The sequence below is a fragment of the Theropithecus gelada genome, chromosome 15, assembly GCF_003255815.1.
Source record: "Theropithecus gelada isolate Dixy chromosome 15, Tgel_1.0, whole genome shotgun sequence".
NCBI lineage: Eukaryota > Metazoa > Chordata > Mammalia > Primates > Cercopithecidae > Theropithecus > Theropithecus gelada.
The window spans coordinates 29,080,779-29,105,879 of NC_037683.1; the positions used below are offsets into that span (position 1 = coordinate 29,080,779).

At 41.3% G+C, this 25,101-nt stretch overlaps 1 protein-coding gene and 1 long non-coding RNA gene across 4 annotated transcripts in view; both read left to right on the top strand.

The window, feature by feature from the left end:
- SUSD1 (sushi domain containing 1) overlaps window positions 1-6,013 on the top strand; it is a 135,506-nt gene extending 129,493 nt beyond the window's left edge. Inside the window, exons 16-18 of one of the 3 annotated variants that reach the window (XM_025359485.1) lie at window positions 4,634-4,698; window positions 4,839-4,932; window positions 5,306-6,011. In XM_025359485.1, coding sequence (XP_025215270.1) covers window positions 4,634-4,698; window positions 4,839-4,898 — 125 coding nt within the window. In that variant the 3' untranslated portion in view covers window positions 4,899-4,932; window positions 5,306-6,011. Of the gene's footprint in view, window positions 1-4,633; window positions 4,699-4,838; window positions 4,933-5,305 lie in introns of all 3 variants that reach the window. The other 2 variants (XM_025359486.1, XM_025359487.1) reach the window with 2 other exon arrangements.
- Window positions 6,014-8,579: 2,566 nt separating this feature from the next.
- Window positions 8,580-13,769, top strand: LOC112608324. The gene is made up of 2 exons (XR_003115976.1): window positions 8,580-9,646; window positions 10,331-13,769. It is a non-coding gene; the product is annotated as an uncharacterized LOC112608324 (long non-coding RNA).
- The last annotated feature ends 11,332 nt before the right edge of the window (window positions 13,770-25,101 follow it).

Below are 25,101 nucleotides of genomic sequence, written 5' to 3' on the forward strand. Positions count from 1 at the left end.
CTAAGATAAATTTAACACGGTAAATAGAAGTCACTGTGCTAATTATTATTATTATTATTATTGTTATTTACCATTTGGAGAACAGAATTGGTGCTTTCAGGAAGTGAACATGCCCTTGTATATTCATGAAAAAATGTTCACACCCATGAAGAGTCCTCAAGCTGTCACAAAGTCTGAGAGTAGAAATAGGACCTTTCTAACTTCCTCTTCAGCATGTGATATTTCTGTCAGGGAGGGGGTTAAAGATAAGTCCGGAAAGGCTCCATCCCTCCTCCTGAGCGCTAGCTCTCTTGAGGGAGCCACCATAAAGAGAATGGTGAAGTTTAGTCCTAATGGGTTTACTTTCTCCAAGATTGAGTAACTGATCTGCCATATAACACATGATTCATTCACTTGGGTTTGTAAAAATATATTCTACAAGTGATTCAGAAGAAAAATAAACATGGTTCTCCGGCATGAGACCATGGAAAGGTAGGGTAACCAAGGGATGGTGAGGCTATAAGAAATACAATTCAAATTTGCCAGTTGTAAATTTTCTTAGTAAGGAATTAATGAGGAAATCTCTAAAGAAGCTTGTGTGGCAACACTTGTAAGCACTCTTGATTAGATTGACTCAGATTTTCAGAGTATATATGCAAAGTAGACAAAAAGACATATAACCAGGAACTGGTCTACCAGCAAGAATCATTCCTGGAGCCAAACCCAAATTGTGCTATGCAGAAGAAATAAAGATTGTTTTCCAATACTGTGTCTAGAGTAAGGAATAGTTGCACCCAGGTGGATCCTGCTGGTGGATGGTCAAGAGAAAGTCAGCTTCCTTAACTCCTCCTTAGCTTCTGTCCTCTTGGTTTGTGAGGGGATGGTTAGAGGAAAGAAAAGAGCTCACTACCCTACATAGGTTCAAGTCTTCCAACACGGATGAAGCATATTCTGGCAGGTTCATACAATTTTCACATGAGATGGATAAGCCATTGCAAATGATCTTTGATAAATCTTGAAGAAAATGGAGAGATGTAAGAGGACTAGAGATGAGCAAAGAACAAGGAATTTTGTACAAAGGAAGAGCCACCAGAAGTGTAGATGATGGTAACTTGAAGTCAAGGCAAGGCAAGGTCTTCAAGTGATGGCTTGTGTATCCCTGGTAGAAAAAACAGCAGTTCCCAGGAGTCAGGAGCTTTAAGAGCAGATTAGGTCAGATTGCTTTCCATTTCTTCTTGCACAGAGTCAGTAATTGGTCAGGGAAATATGGCACGCATAATGTATTTTGGCTTCAACAAACAATAATGTCCTTGTGGACAACGTGGGAACATGAGGGCTGTATGTGGGCTTAGAAACAAGCTGAATCACTATGCACAGTTGATATCAACCATTAACAATTATTAATGAGATGAAATCAAACCCAAGAATATGCATGATATGGATCTCTGTCCACAGTCATCTTCAGTTCAACATATTCATCAATCAGTGATTGAAATATATAGAGGGTAAAAGTGTAGAGGAAAAAATACACAGAAAAAAATTGATGATGGATGTTGGAAGGAATACTGGGTAGATTGGATGAAATACCAGTGCAGGAAAGTACCAGCTCCCCCGTCCATCTCCAGAATTGTATTTTCTCTTAAAAACAAAACAAAACAAATCTAGTTAATTAGTCCACCAACATGGCGTTTTAAAAAATGTTTCTGAGTGATGCACAAAGATGGCATCTTAATGCCTTAATTTGCATTTTCATTACTTGTAAGAGAGCATTTGATCAAAGTTTTATTGATCATCTGTAATCATGTTTTACATGTGATTTACCTTTTCATAGAATTTGTTCATTTTGCTATTGAGGTATGTCTTTATTAATCTGTAACACTTTTTATATGTTAACTTCTTGCCCATTATTCTAGATATTTTACCCAGTTTGCCATTTGCCTTCTAATCTTGCTTCTGGTAGTTTTTGGTACAAGAAGTGCATGCTTTTCAAAATGGTTAAATCTCTCATTCTGTTACGGTTTCTGTGTTAACAAATGGGCTTAGAAATCTCTTACCCCCTTTAATATTAGGTAAATATTCACTAACATTTCCTAATCCTTTTAGGTTTCAATTTAAGTCTGTAATCCATCTGGATTTTATTTTGGTATATGGTATAAGCTCTAGTGATCAAAATTATTTGATTCTAAATGGTTAGCCAATTTTCTCAGCACTGGTTATGAATAATTTATCATTTCCCCAATGATCTGAAACAGTATCAAAACAACAAAAACAACAATAATTAACAATAACTAACATTTGCTTATTGCTTATTCTGTGCCAGGTACTGTTTCAACCTGTACTAACTCACTGATTTCTCACACTACCTAGAGGTGGGTAGCATTGCTATCATTCCCATATTATTACAGCATCTCTCAGTGTGGGGACTGAGGCACAGAATGGATGAATAACTTGCACAAAGTCACACAGGCAGTGGTGGTGTTCAGATAAAGACTTGGACATCTGACTCCAGTATTCAATCTTTGAAAACATTTGATATACTTGGATTTGGTTCTAGGCTATTTTGTTCCAGTGTATTCATTCCTATTCTAATACTGCACTGTTTCACTATCTTGCAATTCAAGTCACTCTCCTAACATTTTTTTCTTTACTAATTCTTCACTTAATCACTGTTTCTCCTTCCATTTTATAATCGAGCTTCTTGGCTAGGCGTGGTGGCTCATGCCTATAATTCTAGCACTTTGGGAGGCCAAGGCGAGCAGATCACCTGAGGTCAAGAGTTCGAGACCAGCCTGGCCAACATGGTGAAGCCGTGTCTCTAATAAAATACAAAACTAGCCAGGCGTGGTGGAGTACGCCTTGTAGTCCCAGCTACTAGGGAGACTGGGGCAGGAGAATCACTTGAATCTGGGAGGTGGAGGTTGCAGTGAGCCAAGATCACGCCACTGCTCTCCAGTCTGGGTGACAGAGCAAGACTCTGTCTCAAAAAAATAATAATAAATAAAAATCAAATAAAACAAAATAAGTAATCTAGCTTCTTAAAGTGTCAAGGCCATTTTTCTTCTAAAGACTAAAAGCAACCAAATAATATAAGCCATGTTTTCCAGAAAGGCTCTTGGCAGCACTTTTTGATAATTAGTAACCGCCCAATGAGTTTTTCTTGCCTGCTGCCTAGACAGAGCTGATTTATCAAGACAGAGGAATTGCAATAAAGAGTTTAATTTCCACACAGCCGGCTGTATGGGAGACCGGAGTTTTATTATTCCTCAAGTCAGTCTCCCTGAAAATTCGGGGATGGGTTTTTTAAGGATAACTTAGTGGATAGGGGGTAGGGAGTAAGGGGTCAGTGAGTCAGAAGTGCTGACTGGTTGGGTTGAAGATGAAATCATAGAGAGTCAAAGCTGTTCTCTTGCACTGAGTCAGTTTCTGGGTGGCGGCCATAAGATCAGATGAGCCAGTTTATGGATCTGGGTGATGCCAGCTGATCCCTGGAGTCCGGGGTCTGGAAAATATCTCAAGCATTGATCTTAGGTTTTATAATAGTGATGTTAGCCCTAGGAGCAATTTGAGAGGTTCAGAATCTTGCAACTTCCAGCTGTAGGACTCCTAAACCATAATTTCTAATCTCATGGCTAATTTGTTAGTCTTGCAAAGTCAGTGTAGTCCCCAGATAGGATGGGGATTTGTTTGGGGAAAGGGCTGTTATTGTCTTTGTTTCAAAGTTAAACTATAAACTGAGTTCCTCCCAAAGTTAGTTCAGCCTACGCCCAGGAATGAACAAGGACAACTTGGAGGTTAGAAGCAAGATGGAGTCAGTTAGGTCAGATCTCTTTCACTGTTATAATTTTCTCAGTTATAATTTTTGCAAAGGTGGTTTCAAGTTCTGGGCTGTTTAACACAAGGTGTATTCTCTGGCTGGTCTTACCAGTGCCGGGTACTGTACACAGTTTCCAATAGAAATGCACTCCTCTTAACCTGTCTGTAAAGACCTAAGTTGTACTTAACCACTCCCACCTTGGTTTCTTAAGGGAATAATAATAGTACCCAATGTAAAGGCTGGTTAGAAGACTAAATGAGTTAATACATGTGAGGTGCTTAGAACACTGTCTGGCACATAGTAAGTGCTAAATAAGTGTTTGCAAATTAAAATGAAATTTTTGCTCTAATCTAGAACATGATTCTCTAAGTCAGTCACTTGGTCCAAATGTGCAACTCAACTGTGAGTGTTTTTTAGTTTATAATTGGAGATCTCCCTGGAGTTGGCATGTGATGGTCCCCAAATAGAAAGTATGTCTTTCAAAGTACTTTTACATCAATTTTCTTATTTTATCCTCTCAGTAAACCTGCTGAGCAGAGCAGGGAGATATGATCCTTGTTGAGGTGTAGAGAAAATGACAGGTGACTCAACAAAGGATATTCCTTTGCTATATCTGACCATCAGGGCTATCACTTTTGGAACCCAAATTCAAATAATATCATAATGACTTGCCCCTCCATGCAAAAGAAAACAGCCCATAAAAATCTATCACGTGTAATTGACTTGCGAAAGGACCAACAAAAAAATGTAACATGTTACGTAGTATTTGTATGCTCAACAAGATCAGCCTTTTTCTTCCTTGTAACTTTGACATGGTCTGGCTTCACACTTCCTTTTCAGAAATACCCTGTAACTGTAATTTCCTGAGGCTACATATCCACAGGGCCAACTCAGGGGACACACAGGCAGGCTGGGCATTCTTAGGATTCTTTGTTAAATGGGGCCAAGCTCTGGGTTAAAATGGATTGAGCACAGTGGGGTGTGTGCCTCCTGGGAGGCGGTGATGCCCTGCACTCTGGGCTAAGCATGTGGTTTTGTCCCACAGATTCGTCACTCACACTGCTGCAGATGGCGGGTGTTGGACTGGGCTCCATGGCTGTTGTGATCATTCTTACATTCCTCTCCTTCTCAGCGGTGTGGTATGTGAGGCTGTCATTTTTGAGAAATGAGTGGAATGGAGGGGAGGATGGGTCAGAGTCACGAAGAACAGCTGGAGATGAGGAGAGTCAAAGGGAGTGTGGGTGGAGGTTGTCCTTGGCTCAGCAGAGCACACTCAGCGGTGAAAAGCATGACTAACCCTGTACCTCCAGGTAGCATGGGGGATGCTTTCCCAGGAAAAGAGCAGGACCAGTGATGGCTGCCCTAGCCACACACAGAGGGGTGGCTGAGCTTCCATGCTGCCCCCCCTCGCTTCCTCCCATGGATGTGCGTGTGAACTGTGCATAGAGACACACAGTGGAAAACCAAAGTGTGTTCGTATTTGTCTCTTTTCTTTTCCTCCTTCATGTCTAGATGGCAGATGGACACTGAGTGGGGAGGATGCACTGCTGCTGGGGCAGGTGTTCTGGCAGCTTCTCAGGTGCCCACACAGAGGCCCCGTGTGACTTCCGTCCAGGGAGCATGTGGGCCTGCAACTTTCTCCACTCCCAGCTGGGCCCCCTTCCTGGATCCAAGATGGCGGCTATCCCTGTGAAGTCCCCCAAAAGGAGAAAACTCAGGAATTCTGAGTCTTCCCTGCTACAGGACCAGTTCTGTGCGATGAACTTGAGACTCCTGATGTACAGTGTGATATTGACCAAAGGCTACAGATCTGTGAATCTCAGCTGGGACGTCCTCTGAGTGATGCCTGAGGGTCAGCTCCTCCAGACATTGACTGCAAGAGAATCTCTGCAACCTCCTATATAAGCATCTCTGTTAATTCATTCCGAATCCATTTTTTACAATATGCAGTGAGATAGGCTTAAGTTTGGGCTAGAGTTTGACTTTATGAAGGAGGTCATTGAAATAGAGAACAATGATGTAGGCAAACGTTTCAAGCACTTTAGAAACAGTACTTTTCCTACAATTAGTTGATATAATAATGAGAAACTATACTAGCCTGGCCATGCCAATAAGTTTCTTGCTGTGTCTGTTAGGCAGCATTGCTTTGATGCAATTCTTATTGTCCTATATATTCAAAAGTAATGTCTACATTCCAGTAAAAATATCCTGTAATTAAGATTGTTCTTCCCTTGGTTAATTTTTTGTTACTAAGCATCTTCTAAAAATACTCTTTGCTCCCTGTTAGAAACTGAGATTTGGCCTACTCTGAATACGCTGAGTCGACAGATGGAGTCTATTTGATTTTACTTTTAAATCCTGAATTGACATTCTTTCCTTTTTTTTTTTTTTTTTTTTTTTTGAGATGGGCTCTCACTCTGTGGCCCAGGCTGGAGTGAAGTGGCGCAATCTTGGCTTACTGCAACCTCTGCCTCTCGGGTTCAAGCTATTCTCCTACCTCAGCCTCCCAAGTAGCTAGGATTAAAGGGCCCCCTCCACCATGCCTAGCTAATTTTTGTATTTTTAGTAGAGACAGAGTTTCACCATGTTGGCCAGGGTGGTTTCAAACTCCCGATCTCAGTTGATTCGCCCACCTTGGCCTCCCAAAGTGCTGAGATTACAGGTGTGAGTCATGCGCCCGGCCCTAACAAACAACTTAACTCCAAGACTCAGTAAGAAACGAATGGGGAAGGAAAGACAGAGGTTTCCGGCATCGCTCCTTCTCCCTTGCTTGCTAGGCCTAGAGAAGAAAAACCACGGAGGAGGGGAGAGGGACACGGTGATACTGCACAGCCTCAAGACGCAGTTCTTAGCAAAAGGGGACACCCTTTTGCAGTGGACTGGTGTGTTCACCGGCTTGCTGGGTGTCAGTGAGGGATGTCTCTGAGTGCCTTGGGCTTATGGGCAGATGAAGAGACAAGAGGAACAAGTAGAAATTGCCCATGTAGCTGCTTCACCCTAGGGAGTCCAGAGTGTATCCACTCTACTGGGGAGAATTAGAGAGAGGGGAGTAATATCCTGACACTCGGGTGTTCAATTCCAGCTGTCAGCCCCTGGCCCCTGCCAGTATTTGGAACGATTCTCCTGTCCTCTGGGGTACTGCCCTCCGACGACAACTTAGGATCAACATTTAAAACCCTTTCTGCTCTCATCTTAGGTAAATTATAGACCAGAACAGGTCTATAATGGGGACAGGTCCCCATCCTAACCCCCAGAGACCGTTTCTCTCAATAGATGAATAACAAATAGCTCTCAAGTTTTAATTTTTATGTGCAATAATGCAAACATACTGTTTTTATAGCTCCTGAATAAATTGGGTGTCAATACAAATTATTGTGGTTAGTGTAGGGCAGGGCCTCTGATGAGTAAGGATCTTTCCTCAAAGCCCATCTTTGTCCAAAGACAGAATCTGAGCCTCCCCTTGACTTATTTTATTTTTTGCCAGTTTTGTAAATGCTGTATGCTTCCATACCACCCCCTTCCCTAATTTCCAGCTCTAGAATTAACTGCCAAAGATACAGTTGTCCACATGGAATGTAGCATAATTGTCATAGAAAGGAAGAAACCCCCCTTGCTTAGTATTAAAAGTTTCTGGTTAAAATAACTGACCAAATATTAAGTAAAACATCATCTTCTGGGTACAATGCAGAAAAGTAAAAGCAGTTCATATAAGATTACTAAACTTTGGGAGACCTTCAAGACCAGCCCTGGCAACATAGCGAGACCCCATCTCTGCAAAAAAAGTTTTAAAAATTAGCCGGGCATGATGGTGTGCACCTGTAATCCCAGCTACTCAGGAGGCCGAGGCAGGAGGATTGCTTGAGCCCAGGAGTTTGAGGTTGCAGTGAGCCATGGTCACACCACTGCACTCCAGCCTGTGTGGTAGAGTGAGATCCAAAAATATTTACTAAAATAGCAAAAATGTGGACTTTGGGATTTCCTCTAACTGCTGCAAATTAGAACACAGAATTTCTCAGTGTTGATACTTCAATTGTGGGACCAAGTCTTCTGGCTGTCCTAGTTCTCTTTTCTGGCATTTGAAAGCCCTTGAGCTAGCTATGGAACTAATCTTTGGACAGCCTTTTTGGTTCCCAGGAATGTCGGGCCTTTGAATTTCCAAACTACATATATATATATACAGTATGTGTGTATGTATACCTGTCTTTTCACTGTAAGGCACCTGCCCCCATCCCTTCTAGAAGGAGCCACAAACAACCGAGCAAATGGATGGAGGTTAATTAAGGGGAAGACAAAATAGTCTGTTCTCTGACTCAAGACCTGAAGTTGCAGTGGGGCACGTAAGGTAAGACCAGAGCGGAAGTGATTATCTCGAAATTCCACTTTAGCTTGGAATAAAGTTAATATTTAAAGTGATTTTAAAGGAAATAAAAAAGAACCTTCAGTGCTTCCTTTTCATTGCTAATCTCACATTCTGATTTTCTAAACCTTCTGTTTTCCCATTCTGTTCTTCTAAGAGGAACTCAATGGTCTCACAGAAGTCAATCAAATAGCGTTGTCAGAACGTTTTACCTACTACATCCTTTGTTGGTTAGACTGAACGAACAAAGCAGTGCCTGCTTCTGGGGAGGGAGGATATGGCCTTTTCTGTGCCCCAGTTTGTGGGAGGGTGAGTCAATGAAGCAAGCCAATTTAAAAGGCAATGTGTGCTCTTGTTTCAGAGAGTGAATCCTTGCGGTGGCGGGGGTGGAGTGTGTGTGTGGCGGGTGGGGGATGGGGCATGCACATCTAGATCCACACTTTTTGGGCTCAACTCAGGGTTACCAAAATAGAGTCAAACTCAACTCAGGATTACCCAAATGGAGTCAAATTGTGTGTGTGGTTTTGTAACATGATTCTTTCACTCATCGACATTTCCTGGCCACATTTTTCATGTCACTCATGACTGCATTATAAGTTTGTACCATACTTCATTTAACTAATACGCCGTTGTGCATTTAGAATATTTTCAGATGTTTATTGTCCTTATAAAAGTCTGTATGAAGGTATGCAACTATCACTTAGGCCACATTCCTGGAAGTAAACGGAATGGAAACCATGTACATTTTACAGTGCAGATTGCTGGAAGAGTTTTACACAAAAATTTATACAAAAATTTATACTCTCACCAGCAGAAAGCCTCAATGCCACTGAGTGCTGTTGTAATGTTAATCTTGATTAATCTGGTATGTGAAGAAGGATGTTTCAATCTTTTGCCTGCATCTCTCTGATTATTTTTGCTTGTTGATTGGCCAATTGTAATTCTGTCTTTGTGAGTTGTCTTTTTCTCACTACTTGGTCTATTTGTCTTTGATTGATTTGAAAAAGCTCTTTATATTGTAGTAATTTTAATTCCTGTCATGTATTTTGTAAACAATTTTTCTAGTTTATAATTTCTAAAAATGATGACCTTTTTTTTTTAACCTTGTTTGTATTATATTTTGCCACACAAAAATTTTAAATTTGTGTAGTCAAATTTATCAGTCTTTTCCCTTATGTTGGACCTTCTAATCTCAAGGCACTAAATATAATCTAGCATTTTTTAAAAACATTTAAAAATTTTAGTCCATCTAAAATTTATTTTAGGATAGGGAGTGAGGCTGGGGAAGGTATCTTTTTAAATAAAAATTGTTGCTAAATGGTTGGCTAGTTGTCCTATTAATAGTCATTGAGACCAGGAGCAGTGGCTCACGCCTGTAATCCCAGCACTTTGGGAGGCTGAGGTGGGAGGATCACTTGAGGTCAGGAGTTTGAGACTAGCCTGGGCAACACGGCAATACCCCATCTTTACAAAAAATAAGAATTAGCAGGGGCCAGGTGCAGTGGGTCACGCCTGTAATCTTTGGGAGGCCAAGGCGGGTGGATCACTTGAGGCCAGGTGTTCAAGACCAGCCTGGCCAACATGGTGAAACCCTATCTTTACTAAAAATACAAAAATTAGCCAGGCGTGGTGGTGTGCACTCGTAGTCCTAGCTACTTGGGAGGCCAAAGCAGGAGGATCCCTTGAACAGGGAAGGGTGAGGCTGCAGTGAGACGTGGTCATACCACTGCACTCCGGCTGGGTGAGAGAACAAGACCCTGTTTCCAAAAAAAAAAAAAAAAAATTGACTGTTTTTTTCCATTAGTGATTTGAAATCATATACTGAATCATGTACTAAAGTCTATTTCTGAACTTCCTCTTTTGTTCCACTGATCTATTTCTGTGCCAATACCACCTACTGTAACTTTAAAATAGGTTTTTGTTTATACTAAGTAAGAATAAGTTACCATTATTTTTCTGTTAATTTTTTTTTTTTTTGAGACAAGGTCTCACTCTGTCACTCTGTTGCTCAGGCTGGAGTGCAGTGGCACGATCTCAGCTCACTGTAACCTCTGCCTCTCTGCTTCAAGCGATTCTCCCACCTCATCCTCCCGAGTAACTGGGAACTACAGATGCATGCCACCATACCCAGCTAATCTTTGTATTTTTAGTAGAGAGGGGTGTTTCACCATGTTGGCCAGGCTGGTCTCAAACTGGTGACCTCAAGTGATCCACCCGCCCCCGCCTCCCAAAGTGCTGGGATTACTGGCGTGAGCCACTGAGGCTGGCCTGAGTATTCTAGTTTGTAACTTACAAGGTCATTTTTATGTATATGTTGTTGTGCTTGTCTAGCTATTTTATATTTTGTTTTTCTGAACTCTTGGCCTCTATCTCAGCTCCAGCCCCCGAAAGCACAGGAGTGCTTTTGCCCTGCCAGTCTGCCTTTTTTGGGAAATCACATCAAGATGGCTTCTCCAGCACAATTACTTCCTAGAGTGTCTGCTTGACCCATGGAAACTCACAGATTTTTGGCATGCCAAACACAGGATTATCCTGCCGTCACTGCTGGCTCCAGCCACAGACTTCAGTTTTCTTACCTGTTAGAGTCTTTGTCCTCTGACTGGTGGAAATGGAACTTACTTCTTTTTGTTTTGCCCTGCCACTAGGCTGGCAGCCTCCACTTCTTGACCCTTGGGTTTCTTATTCTTGGAATCAGATATGAGGTCCTGTGTCTTCTGTTGCTGTAGAGAACACAAGTCATATTCTCTGAGTGGAGATCTTTTTGAAGCTCCTTTTTCCAGGCTTATACTGAGGGGCCTCCAGACCCTCTACTACGTAGTGTCAAAGCTGCCAAGAGCCGTCACATGCTGGGTCTGTAAATTGACTTTCTCGCCTTTGACCAGATGCATTCACGTGAGCAGCACAGAGATTTGGGGGAGTGAAAGGGCACTGTTTCTTTGGGTCCATGGGCGTGCATCCCATCCCCTAGCCTTGGGGTTAGCAGGATTCAGAATTTATGAGCTTCGTCTGCAAAAGTCTACCTCTGCCAGATGGGGGAGAACCTAGTGTGTGGACCTGAAGGGTTAGCTCCGTGCTTTAGTCCCTGGGAGCGGCCATCTTGAGTCTTGGTGGGCTTGGCAAGTAAGGAGACATTGACCAGATTCAAAGCTTCCAGAGGTGGTGAGAACTCCAGGGACCAGTAATGGAGAGCACAAAGGTCCTTCTTAGCCCCCATGACCCTTCCAAGCCAAGAACTTGGCAGTAGCTGTGAGTAGCAGAGATAGGCAGAGGAGGTGAGGGGCACCTATAGCTCTTAGCCATGAGTTATGACTCCCTCCATCCAAGGGAGACCCAAGAACATGAAAGGGAGCTCCGTTCCAAGGATCAGAGGGAACTTGGGTTGTTTTGGGATAACGACTGTGGCTTGGGGTGTCCCGGAGATGAACACCAGAATTGGTGTGCAACAGATGAGCTCCAGTACCCTTGATGGTTTGCATGGGTTTTACTCTGCTGATGATGGTCAGGGACAGTAGTGAGGCCTTCTACAATGCTGCCTTCTGCCTAAACACAGGCGGCTCCCACAAAAGGGGAGCTGTCGTTATGGAGCCTAGGAATGGATAGTCAGAGAGCAGCGGCTGGGCAGTGCAACTCCTGCACTGGACAAGGTCCTGGCTAGAGAATCAGTGTCCACACTGCATGTAGCCCTGTGGAGGAGACGATGTAGGGGGCTGTCAGCCTTGAAGACTCTAGCCTAAGTACTCCACCACCACCCTGGCTGGGCTCCAAGGGCACAAATCAGCTTTCTGAATCTGACTTGGCTTCCTGTGATCTGCATTCATGAATATTCTTACTAGAGTTCTCATGGAAAATGAATACACAACCATTCGGTCTGAATGTCAGTCTGAGTTTGGTGCCTCCAAAACAATTCTCTGGATTAGATGGAGAATGAAGAAACTTCACAAAGGCAAAAGGACAGGTCCCCATCCTGATCCCCAGAGACTGCTTCTCAGAGTTTCCATCTGTTCATCCCTGGTGTTAGCCACGTTCCTTTACTTTCCCTCATTTCTGTAGCCGCTCCTGTGGCTTCCTCTCTTTCAACCTGCAGGCTGCTGCTGCCGTGCCTCAGACCCTTGTAGGCTTCTGTAGAGATGCTACTCAGATGGGGGTGGAGCTAGATGCAGAGCTGAAACCTACCTAGGAGATCTAGCTTGGAGAGCTTGTGAATCTTAGGAGCGCCAGGCATGGAATGACTAAAACTTGTCACCGCATGAGATAAAAGAAATGAAAAGCCACTTCTGGAGGGAATGAGGCGGTCTGCCTTTATTGGAGAGATACATATTGTTGAACAGCTCTGGGCAGTTGATTGTGTGCCCGGGAGAGCTAACCATGTTTACTCTACACTTGACCTGTGATGGTCTGTATTGATTGTATCACACGCTTAGCTTTCTAAGGCTAACGGGGTCATTATCCTCAGTACCTGCCTGCAGCTAGGTTGCCAACTGGCCCTTGATTTCCCACCCAACTCGTTCAGTTTGCCCTCAATCCTGGGGCTCCACTAATTTCCCAAAAAGATATGGTTGGTAACACCTGTAGTTTGCTGTTGCATGTTACCTGACTTTTGGGAAACTCAAATAAACACTTTTCAAACGCATTGACCAGTTTTACTCTATGACTTCTACTTTGCATAATCACTATCTTGGTCACCCATCATGCTGCTTTCTGGTAAGCTGAAAGGAAAATAAATGGTCTAAACTGAACAACAAGAAAGCAAACTTCTTTTAAGGAGGTACTTTCCAAGTGAAATGAGAACGGGAGATTGGGTTCAAAAGAAAGGATGCCCAGCTAGATTGAACTTTCAAGTGTTTTCCAACTGGAAAACTCCAACGTTCTCTGATCTCAGAGAATTTCCAATCTAATTTCAAGGAAGTCCCTCAGGAGCCCCTTTGCAAGGGTGGTTATAGAGCCATTTACGTCTGCTTTAATAAAACTAATGCTTATAAAGAAAGAAAACTTAATTTTCAGTCATCCGTAACACAAAAAAGTGAGGTTTGATGCACAGTAAAAGGAATCATTATTTAAGTTAGTCTGAGTTATACTGTATTTTGGAAATGTTCCACATTCAATATTTATGCCATGTACTCTAAAACCAAAGTATGTAGATTATAAAAAATTATTTCCAGAAATAAGCTTGCTGAATCACCACGGTTTTAATTTATTTATTTTCACTACCAGGTTCCTGAATGTTTTTGTCTAATTGGCCTATTTTCAGTTGCCCTGGGTCCACCCTTGAGCCCCTCTTTGAGCCTGTCACTTAGAGAAGTTCAAGAACCTCCTGCTAAGAATAAAGCCTTGATCGCAATTTCAGTGAATTATCAGGAAAGTGTGAGAATAAATGGGAATAAATGTCTAAACATTTGGGAAAAACTTGTTTGCAATAAATATGGTTAACAAAGAGTGAATAGGCTTACTACATAAAATTGTTACTCATCAATTAAAAAAACTATACGATCCTCCTCCACGGGGAAAAATGATCAGATATTTCAAGTCCGCTCATATTTTTCTCTGGAAGTCAGACCTGTATACTTTGTCCTGCTTTATTGGAGTATAACTGACAAATAAAACATTTATGTATTTAAGGCATACAATATGATATGATACACCTATACACTGTGACATGATTACCTCAATCGAGCTAATTAACACATCCATCACCTCACCTTTTTTGTGTGTGGTGAGAACACTTAGATTTACTCCTATAACCCATTTCACGTACACATTATTAACTCTAGTCACCATGCTGCACATTAGATCTCCAGAACTTATTCGTCTTATAACTGAAAGTTTGCACTCTTTGACCAACATTCCCCATTCCTCCCCAACCCCTAACTCTGGTAACCACCCTTTCACTCTCTGTTTCTATGAGTTCACCTGTTTTGGTTCCACCTACAAGTGAGATCATGCAGTATTTGCCTTTGCCTTTCTGTGTCTGGCTTATTCACTCAGCATTATGTCCTCTGGGTTCGTGCATGTTATTGCAAATGACAGGGATTTCCTCCTCCTCCTCCTCTTCTTCTTTCTGCTTCTCCTCCTCCTCCTCCTCCTTCCCCTTCTTCTTCCCTTTCTTCCCCTTCTTTCTGTTTTTGTTTTGTTTTTGTTTTTGAGATAAGGCTGGTCTTGAACTCCTGGGCTCAAGCAATCCTCCTGCCTCAGCCTACCGAGTAGCTGGCCTGGTTCTACATGCGTGCACCACCATGCCTAGCATCCTTCATTTTTGCCTGAATGATATTCGTGTGTGTGTGTGTGTGTGAATATTTTCTTCATCCATTCATTTGTCTACGAGCACTCAGGATGATTCCATGTCTTGGCTATTGTGAACAACTCTGTAATACCTATGGGGGTACAGATAACCTCTTCCACATACAGATTTTATTTCTTTTGGGTATATACCCAGAAGTGGGGTTGCTGGATCATACAGTAGTTCTATTTTTAATTTTTTGAGGAACTACCATACTGTTTTCCATAGTGGCTGTACCCATTTACATTCCCACCAACAGTGTGCAAGGGTTTCATTTCTCCATATCTTCACCAACACTTGTTATCTTTTGACTTTTTGATAATAGCCATTCTAACAGATGTGAAGTGAAGCTCACTGTGGTTTTGATTTGCATTTCCCTGATGATTAGTGATGTCATACACCTTTTCATATATACCTGTTGGTCACATATATATCTTCTTTGAAAAAAATCTATTCAGGTTCTTTGCCCATTTTTTAAAAATCAAGTTACTTGCTTTTTCTTTGCTGTTGAGTTTTATTAGTTCCTCATGTATAATATTTTGGATATTAACTTTTTATTGATATATCGTTTATAAACATTTTTTTCCCATTCTATAGATTGCTTTTTTATTTTGTTGATTGTTTCCTTTGCTCTGCAGAAAATTTTAGTTTGATATAATTCCATTTGTCTTTTTTTGCTTTTGCTGCCTGGCCTTCTGGTGTCATACCTGTATTTTTGTTTTTGTTTTTGTACCAGAGAAAGTGAAGCAACAAATGAAGAACATGAGAACACTGGAGTAGAAAGCTGGGTAGGCATCAGACAGCTGACCAAAAGTTTCACTATCAAAATGGCAGGTGTGATTTTTTTTTTAATCCTAGTTCACACAACATCTTCAACCTTTTCTTTTTTTTGAGACTGAGTCTTGCTCTGTCGCCCAGGCTGGAGTGCAATGGTGTGATCTCGGCTCACCACAACCTCCACCTCCCAGGTTCAAGCGATTCTCCTGCCTCAGTTTAACCTTCATTTCACAATACCCAGCAACACCTTACCCAGCTCCTTCAGTGATGGAGTTTTTGTACTACACAGTGGTTCAGAGTAACAAGCATAACAACAGAGTGAATAAGTACAAGAGGCCCGCAAGGGCCCCACAGGTGGAGTCTGAGCTGTCCTAGAAGGGTTAGTAGGGTTTTTTTTCAGGCAGAGATGACTAGGAGGGAAATTCCAGGAATTGGGGGGGGTGTGTGTGTGTGTGTGTGTGTGTGAGAGAGAGAATGTAAACAAAGGCATGAATTTCACAAAGAACAACATTAAAGATTGAAATAGAGTGACTAGAGGGGAAAGTTCTAATGAAAAGGAGACGTTACCAAAGTAAAAATACAGAAAAAACGGTGCATTGGATTGGCTGAGTGTTGCGGGGGTGCCGGGAAGTGGGTAAAGGAAGGGGACAATTTGCTTATTAAGTGTTTCAAAACAACATTTAAAAAGACATCTTCTAGGCAAATTGTGACTCTAATGAGACTTCCCCAGAACATCTAGATATTCAACTGAATTATAGTTGTCCTTCTATGCATTTGAAAAACTAAATGCATATTCCAGTGACACTATTAGTGTTAACATTTTTTTTTCAGAAGTTACCTTTGAGAATTGCCTTCAGAGTGTTTATGAGCTGCAAAAGAACATCAATTAGTCTTATTACTTTACAGTTTTCTCTGTCTCTGTCTCTCTATGAAGAGTAAAAATATTATATGTGCATATAAAATATATATCATTAAAACTTGGCCAGTTGGACCTTTGTTTTTCTATTTTTAATTTTAACTTTTGTGGGTACATGGTGTACATAGTCATGGAATGCATGAGGTGTTTTGATACAGATACGCAATGTGTGATAATCACAACACGGAGAATGGGGTATCTATCCCCTCAAGCATTTATACTTTGTATTATAAACAATCCAATTATACTCTTAGTTATTTTTAAATGTACAATTCAATTATGATGAACTATAGTCACCCTGTTGTGCTATCCAAATACTAGGTCTTATTCGTATTTCTATATTTTTTGTATCCATTAACCCTTCCCACCCCTCTCCCCTTCCACCACCCTTTCCAGACAGTTGGACATTTCTTTTATACACTGAAGTATCTGGTGAATGACTTTTAACCATTTCTGAAAGTCAAACACAATGTAAAAAGATTACACTTGTGGACTCAGAATACCAAAAATATGTGTTTCCAGCCCTGATGGCAATCTTCAAAGAGGGATTGCAGGCATACCTGGAGTAGCCACAGCACTGTTGTCAGCACTGAGCCCACACAGGTGACTGTTGACACAGGGACCGTATTCCATGTATATCTATGTTCTGAGAATATATATTTTTTTGTTATTGTGGTTGGAAAAGCTGTTATATGACAGTTTATGGCTCACAGTGGTGTCTGGCTGGTAGCCTTCCATGCGATGACTCATAAGAACCTCTCCTTCAGTCACCCTTGAAGACCCAACAAAGCTGGGGAAACCAGGGGAATTTCCTAATACCATCGACAATGAAGATGGACAGGCTAATGGCAGAACCTCAGAAGGATCTGACTTCGGATATGCACGCAGTGTACCCTGGCTTCGTTTAACAAAAACAGCACCCTTTTGCAAAGGGAGGAAGGGACTTTCCCATGACCTGAAGCAGAAAATAGGCAGCCATTTGACTCTATGCACTGATTCCACCTTGGGGAGCAGGTAGAACATGTCCCCTTCGTGACCACGTTCACTGGCATTATTCTGGATCCAGATAGAACGCAAAGCTTAGAAACAGCTGAGTGGTACACAGAGGGGGTACCGGTACAGATCATACCACGCAGGCAGGTATGACCTCACAATAAACTGCCCAAGATATGTGTTGTATATGTGTTGTGTGTATTTGAGTTGAGTGCATTGGGTGCATGTTTGTGTATACATGTGTGTGTGTGTGTTTGTGTGTGGTGTGTATGTGATGTGTGTGTGAGAGCTGAGTGCATTGTGTCTATGTGTGTACACTTGTGTGTGTTGTGTGTTTGTGTGTGTGGTGTGTGTGAAGGACGCTGGGAGGATCCTGGTAAGAGTGAGTAATAGCAACTGCCATTGGTCATACCGCCTTCCTTCAACTTCAGAGTATGGGAGAGTAGTTCAGTAGAGGCAGGAGAAAACATTTCCTCAAGAGGGATGATTTATTCTAAATAACTACACAACTCTTTTTATGTTAGGGAAGCCACAAGCTGCTTGTCATCTATATTGCACATATTTCTCTATATTTGCTCTTGGTCTTGCAACTTTATTTATAAGACTTTTGCTTGTTTTTGCCATGGGAAAGTTTTCATTGTTACTTAGTCCAGGTTACTGATCTTTTGTTTGTGATTACCGAATTTCATGATGTGCTCAGAAAGACTTTCCACCCAAGATTTAAAAATATTTATCCATTTTTTTCCTAGCTCTCGTGCAATTTTAGTTGTACTTTAAAACATTTGTTGCATTTGGAATGTATTTGGTGTAATGAATGAAACAAGAACCCACATTGTATTTAAAACATTTCACACCAATCTGTATTTTTTCTTCATTCCATTCATCATAATAGCACAATTATTTATGTGGTTATCTTTACCCAATCACCACTGAGATGCCACCTTTGTGTCATGCAATTTAAATATTATCACAAATGCTGCTGGGCCGGGCACAGTGGCTCACGCCTGTAATCCCAGCACTTTGGGAGGCTGAAGCGGGCTGATCACGAGGTCAGGAGATCGAGACCATCCTGGCTAACACAGTGAAACCCTGTTTCTACCAAAAAGACAAAAAATTAGCCGGGCGTGGTGGCGGGTGCCTGTAGTCCCAGCTACTCAGGAGGCTGACGCAAGAGAATGGCATGAACCCGGGAGGCGGAGCTTGCAGTGAGCTGAGAATGCGCCACTGCACTCCAGCCTGGGGGACAGAGCGAGACTCTGTCTCAAAAAAAAAAAAAAAAAAAAAATGCTCCCTTCCACAATATCATGTTAGAATTTTGAGCAGAATGATGATGATTTTCCAGATTATTTTGGAAGAATTTATATTTTACACCATACTAAATATTTCTGTTTCCTCACAGGGTATGCCTTTTCACTTAATCACATTTTTTTTCTGTTTTTTTCCCCATATAATTCAAATTTATTTGTATGTATTTTATACTTTCACAAATGGATTTATTTTGGATTATGTTTTAATGTATTATAAGATGTTTGATTTTTGAATATTAACATTACATCCTGAAAACTTTCTGAGCTCTCTTTTACTCTTTCACTTTTTAATAGTTTTCAGTTGCATCTCTTAGACTTTCTATTATCTACAATGATAATTTTATCTTCTTCATTCTATTTTTTAAATTTCTTATTTTGTTCTCTTGTCTATTGGTAATGTCTATCACATAATAGCAGCCATCTTATGTAGATTATAAGATGAAAATCACTAAGCATGATATCAACTTTTGGTTTAAGAGATGTTTTGATGTAAGGAAATATTCACCGAATTCCATTTTACAAAGAGCATTTATCAGCTATGGACACTAAGTTTTATGAAACATTTTATTGATACCTACCATAGGATCATATACTTTTATATTCCTTTCATCAATATTAATAGATTTCCTAACATTTAGCCACTTATGCATTCTTGGAATAAAAGTTGCAGTCATGGTGTATTGCTCTTTAACCAAATCTGCTCCTAGATTATATTTGCTGATACTTTGTTAAGAACTTTTAAAAATCAATTTTGAGATATCTCTCGCTTTCTCCTGTGCACTATCTATTTAAAACAGTCATACATTGGTTTTTGTTAATTGGCAGGAATTTCTTCTTTCTCTGCCCTAGAGCAGTCTAGTGTAGAAATCATTTATCCCCTGGAAACCATCATTCTTAGCAAACTAACACAGGAACAGAAAATCCAACACTGCATGTTCTCACTCATAAGTGGGAGTTGAACAACGAGAATGCATGGACACAGGGAGGGGAGCATCACACACCGGGGCCTGTTGGGGGGTTGGGAGGCAAGAGGAGGGAGAGCATTAGGACAAATAACTAATCCATGTGGGGCTTAAAACCTAGATGATGGGTTGATGGGTGCAGCAAACCACCATGGCACACGTTTATCTATGTAACAAACCTGCACGTTCTGCACATGTATCCCAGAACTTAAAGTATAATAATAATAAAAAAAGAAATTATTTCTCTTATTTCATTTGGTTTTCCAATTGTGTCATCATGGGGTTGTTCAGTGCTCCCTGTGATCATGAAGTAGACTTTGCCTCCAGATACTGCCCCAATAAATAGAACTGAAAATTAAGAAAAGGACTCTATATTGCCGTGAGGACAGCCCCCAACATTATACCACACACTCTGAAGATTTCTTCCACTTAGGACCTGCCATACTGCACTGTGCTCATGAACTGGAGATTTGTGTTTGATCATGGGACTCCGTCAACTTGCTCCACATAACATTATATTTTCAGTTCTTTTTATTCATTCTTGTTTGTGTTGACCATCGGATTTGGAGGTTAACATACGCTTCTGCCATCATTTTCCTTCTAAGTCCTCACAGATGGTTTCACTTTGGAAAAGTCCATGAGTGTATTAGGCCACTCTTGCATTGCTCTAGAGAAATAGCTAGGACTGGATAAATTATAAAGAAAAGAGGTTTTAACTGGCTTACAGTTCTGCTGGCTTTATAGGAAGCATGGTGCTGGCACCTGCTTGGCGTCTAGGGAGGCCTCAGGAAGCTTACAATCACGGCAGAAGGCAAAGGGGGAGCAGGTGTGTCATGTGGCAAAAGCAAGAGCAAGTGAGAGAGAGAGAGTGAGGGGGAGATGCCACACGCTTTTAAACAACCAGATCTCATGTGAACTCAGAGAGAGAGCTCACCTATCACCAAGGGGATGGCCCAAGTCATTCATGACGGATCTGTCTCCATGATCCAAACATCTCCCACCAGGCCCTACCCCCAACACTGGGGATTATGTTTCAACATGAGACTTGAGTCAAATATCAAAACTGTATCAATGAGCAAGTCATCTAAAAGATCATTTGGGAAAATAAATTATTATGAGAACCTAGTAAATTTTGAAAATGAAAAGACTTTCCCTATCAGATATCAAACTGTACCATAAGGCTTGCAATAAATAACTTGGTACTGGTGCTGAAATAGAGCGATTAAATGAAAGTACAAATGAAAGGAAAGTACACCAGGCAAACACTGGTGTCAACATTTCAATGAAGGCCTAAATTTTGTCATTATGCAGTCCCCAGTGGGTGGAACAGGATGAGAGACTGAGATTGAGCAGAAGACTCCGGAATGGTCTTTGCTTATTGCAGGTTAGTGACACTCCTTGTCCCTAGCTCCTGGCAGAAACCAATGCAAGTTCTTTCTGGAGGAAAACATCTTTAATTTGGATCATCAGGATCCCATTAATTATTATGAACTAGATATCAAAGACCACCAAACATTCAAGGAAATGAGTCACTGTGAGAGTTAGCTGCATCTATAATTAATCATGTGGAAACTCCAGGGACTTCAGATACCGGAATTATTAGACTCAGAATATAAAATAGCTATACATGGGATATTTATATAAATAAGATTGAATAATAATAATAAAAAGCCTGGGCTCAGTGGCTCATGCCTATAATTCCAACACTTTGGAAAGCCGAGGCGGGCGGATCACCTGAGGTCAGGAGTTCGACGTCAGCCTGGCCAACATGGCAAAACCCTGTCTCTACCAAAAAATACAAAAATTAGCCAGGCATGGTGGCGGGCACCTGTAATCCCAGCTACTCTGGAGGTTGAGGCAGGAGAATCACTTGAGCCTGGGAGGCGAAGGTTGCAGTGAACCGAGATCCTGCCACTGCATTCCAACCTGGGCAAGAGTGAGACCCTGTCTCGAAAAAAAAAAAAAAAAGATTGAATTAAAAAATGGGTAAGTAATCAGACAGTATTGTCTGTGACTGGGAAGATTTAAAAATAACCAAATTGAATCATCTCCTAGTTATACTTTTAAGGTGAAAAAAAATTAAACTGATAACAGCATATATATTGTGCTAACTTTTGTGTAAGAAAAAGAGAAAAATAAAAATATATATGTGTTTCCTGCATGAGGAAACACTGGAAGCACATACAAGAAACTAATTAAACTGATCATCTATGGGGGGTGGGCAGGGATGGAGTAGGAATAAAATTTCTCAATTTATACTTTTTAAAGGTATACATTTAGTTTTTGAGCAGATAATAAAGCCACATGATTCAAAAATTATGTGGTTTTATTATCTGCTCAAAAACTATAATTTAAAAAGAATCAAATAGAATTTACAGAAATGAAGCACAAATACTTTTTGTTTTTTTTAAGAGTTTCATTCCGTTACCTAGGCTGGAGTGCAGTGACACGATCTCGGCTCACTGCAACCTCTGCCTCTCAGTTTCAAGTGATTCTCCTGCCTCAGCTTCCTGAGTAGCTGGGACTACAGGCGTGCATCACCACACCCAGCTAATTTTTGTATTTTTAGTAGAGACCAGGTTTCACCATGTTGGCCAGGCTGGTCTCAAGCTCCTGACCTCAAGTGATCCACCTGCCTCGGCCTCCCAAAGTGCTGGGATTACAGGCATGAGCCACCGCGCCCGGCCCAAACACAAGTACTTTTTACAAAACTTTTCTCAAGTTGATCAGTGAGTGCAAATACATAGTTTGATGGAAGTAAGACTTAGGGTTAGATGGAGAGAGAATTTATAAAGTAGGAAGACAGATCTAAAGAAATTACCAAATTACTCACAATGAAGAATAAACAGAGAAGACTGTGCAAAATATAAAAGACAGGTTGAGATATGGAGGGTAGAAGGTGAAAATTAGAAATACATATAATTAGGATTTCAGAGAGACAACAGGGAGAGTAGAGGACAGGCAAATTTGAAAACTTTGAGATTTAGGTGTTTATAAAGTCCTAGGTATGTCTCTTCTAGTGTATGAGTGAGTGATTAAAATTTGGTAATGAGGCCAGGCACGGTGGCTCATGCCTGTAATCCCAGCACTTTGGGAGGCTGAGGCAGGTGGATCACTTGAGGTCAGGAGTTCAAGACCAGCCTGCGCAACATGGTGAAACCTCATCTCTAATAAAAATACAAAAATTAACCAAGCATGATGGTGCATGCTTGTAATCTCAGCTGTTTGGGAGGCTGAGGCTGGAGGATCGCTTGAATGCAGGAGGCAAAGATTGCAGTGAGCCAAGATAGTGGCTACTGCACTCCAGCCTGGGCAGCAAAGCAAGACTCTGTCTCAAAAAAATAAATTAAAAAATAAAATAAAATTTACTAACGAGAGGGCCTCCTTGTATTTGGGCATGTACAAAACTATTTGAAAGGTCGGCACCATGAATTGATGGAGGAGTAGGAGGCAGACAGAAAGACTGAGAAATGAAACTGAAATAATGACTGTCTCAGAGGGCAGCCCCCCATGGCACTGAAAATGGGGAAGTGTAAGGTTCCAAGGAGCTTGGATTGTGGGAATGGTGGTGGCAGCAGAGAGCCAGGAAAAGCAAGCCTGAGCTGACATGCTTACAGGAAATGACTATGTCTCTGAGGGAACCTGTAAAGTTTAAAAATAAACCAATAATTTGTACTCTGTTTACTCAGTGTATTTTTAATTTTTTGCTAGAGAAAGGGCACGAGAGTAACTGAGAGAGAGGAGTCCAATTTTGGAAGGAGAGCAGGCCCAGCCGTGGGATCAAAATCAAGAATTAAGATTCAGAATAGTGCATTTCTAAATGAAACCACATGTTTTAAAATTAATGCCCAAACATTTAATCTATTTGTATGCAATCTTTACATAACAGGTGATCATAAGCAGGGATATTTCTTTGTGTCTTTTTTTTGAGACAGGTTCTTGGTCTGTCCCCCAGGGTGGAGTGCAGAGGCGTGATCATGGCTCACAGCAGCCGCAGCCTCCCAGGCTTAGATGATCCCCTCACTTCAGCCCCCTGAGTAGCTGGGACTACAGGCACACAATACCATATTCAGCTAAGTTTTGTATTTTTTGTAGATATGGGGTTTCACCATGTTGCCCAGCCTGGGCAACATGGTGATCCTGAGCTCAGGTGATCCCTCGCCTCCCAAAGTGCTGGGGTTACAGGCATAAGCCAACGTGCTTGGCCTTTCTTTGGGTCTTTTAGACAGTTTATAAATAGAATATGGCTAGAGGAATGATTATCATCTATTGAATGTTTAGCTATGGCAGGAATAGAGCTAAGTACTTTGTAAACAATTACCATCATCATCATCATCATCACCACCACCACCACCATCAATCCTATATTAAAGTTGATAAAACTGAGTTGTAGGGAGGTTAAGTCATTATCCAGGGTCACCTACCAGTACCTAGCAGAGCTAGGATCCCAACCCAGGGCTTCTAACCTAAGGTTTTGCGCCCTACACCCTGAGCTTGGAAATTTTTTGTGTATACAAAATTATATGAGGCTGGGCTCTACGGCTCAAGCCTGTAATCCCAGCCCTTTGGGAGGCCGAGGCAGGTGGATCACCTGAGGTCAGGAGTTCGACCAGCCTGGCCAACATGGTGAAAGAAATCCTGTCTCTACTACAAATACAAAAAGTAGCTGGGTATGGTGACGCGTGTCTGTAATCCCTGCTACTCAAGAGGCTGAGACAGGAGAATTGCTTGAACCTGGGTAGCAGAGGTTGCAGTGAGCCCAGATCATGCCATTGCACTCCAGCCTGGGCAACAAGAGTGAAATTCTGTCTCAAAAAAAAAAAAAAAAATGTGAAGGCAGAAATTTGCTTCATTATTAAAAGATCCTCTGGGTGGTAAGCTCAACTTCCTATTTTCTAGTTAAGAAATTAAAAAAAAGACTGACCTCTGATAAAAATTACCTGACCTCTGGTACTAAAAATCAAACACTAGCAAATGATTCATTTTGCTTCTCAATGTAAAGGTGACACATCAGTGTGCTATTTTTCAAGTTTCAGTATGATTCACTTTGTTTCCTGCTAACCATATTCCCAGTCTTGCAAACTTTGATTTTAGGGTGGATGTGAATATGTGCCGGAGGTGCCTGTATGTCAAAATAATTTGTAGGATAGTTAATTTTTAAATGCCCCCTGGCAGCTGGTTTAAACATTATTATAACTACTGGCAGAGTTGAGAAATAAATAATTTTGCCTCCTAGGAAACTATTAAATGAATGACTACTTTCTTTCTTTTTTGTATTTTTCTTTTTAAAATTTTTTTTGTAGAGACAGGGTCTTGCTATGTTGCCCAGGCTAGTCTTGAACTCCTGGCCTCAAGCCATCCTGCTGCCTCGACCTCCCAAAGTGCTGGGATTACAGGTGTGAGCCACTGGCTTACTTTCTTGCTTGTTGTAATTGAATTTTCACACTCGACTCCATACTGGAAGTAGCTTCTCTTTCATGTCTTGTGATATTTAAATTTTTATTTTTATTTTTTTCTGCACAGCTGCCAAAGAACCCCACTCTGCCCTCTTGTGCTTTTCTAATTCTTGGCCATGCTAGAAACCCCCTGGGTATCCTTTAGCAGACTGGGAAATACTCCAATTCAAGGTATCAATGGCATTTTCCTTAAAGGACATGCTGAGTAAACTGGCTCACAGAGAATATGCTCTGTCATCTGAAGACATCGTGGTTGCCTGTCCCTA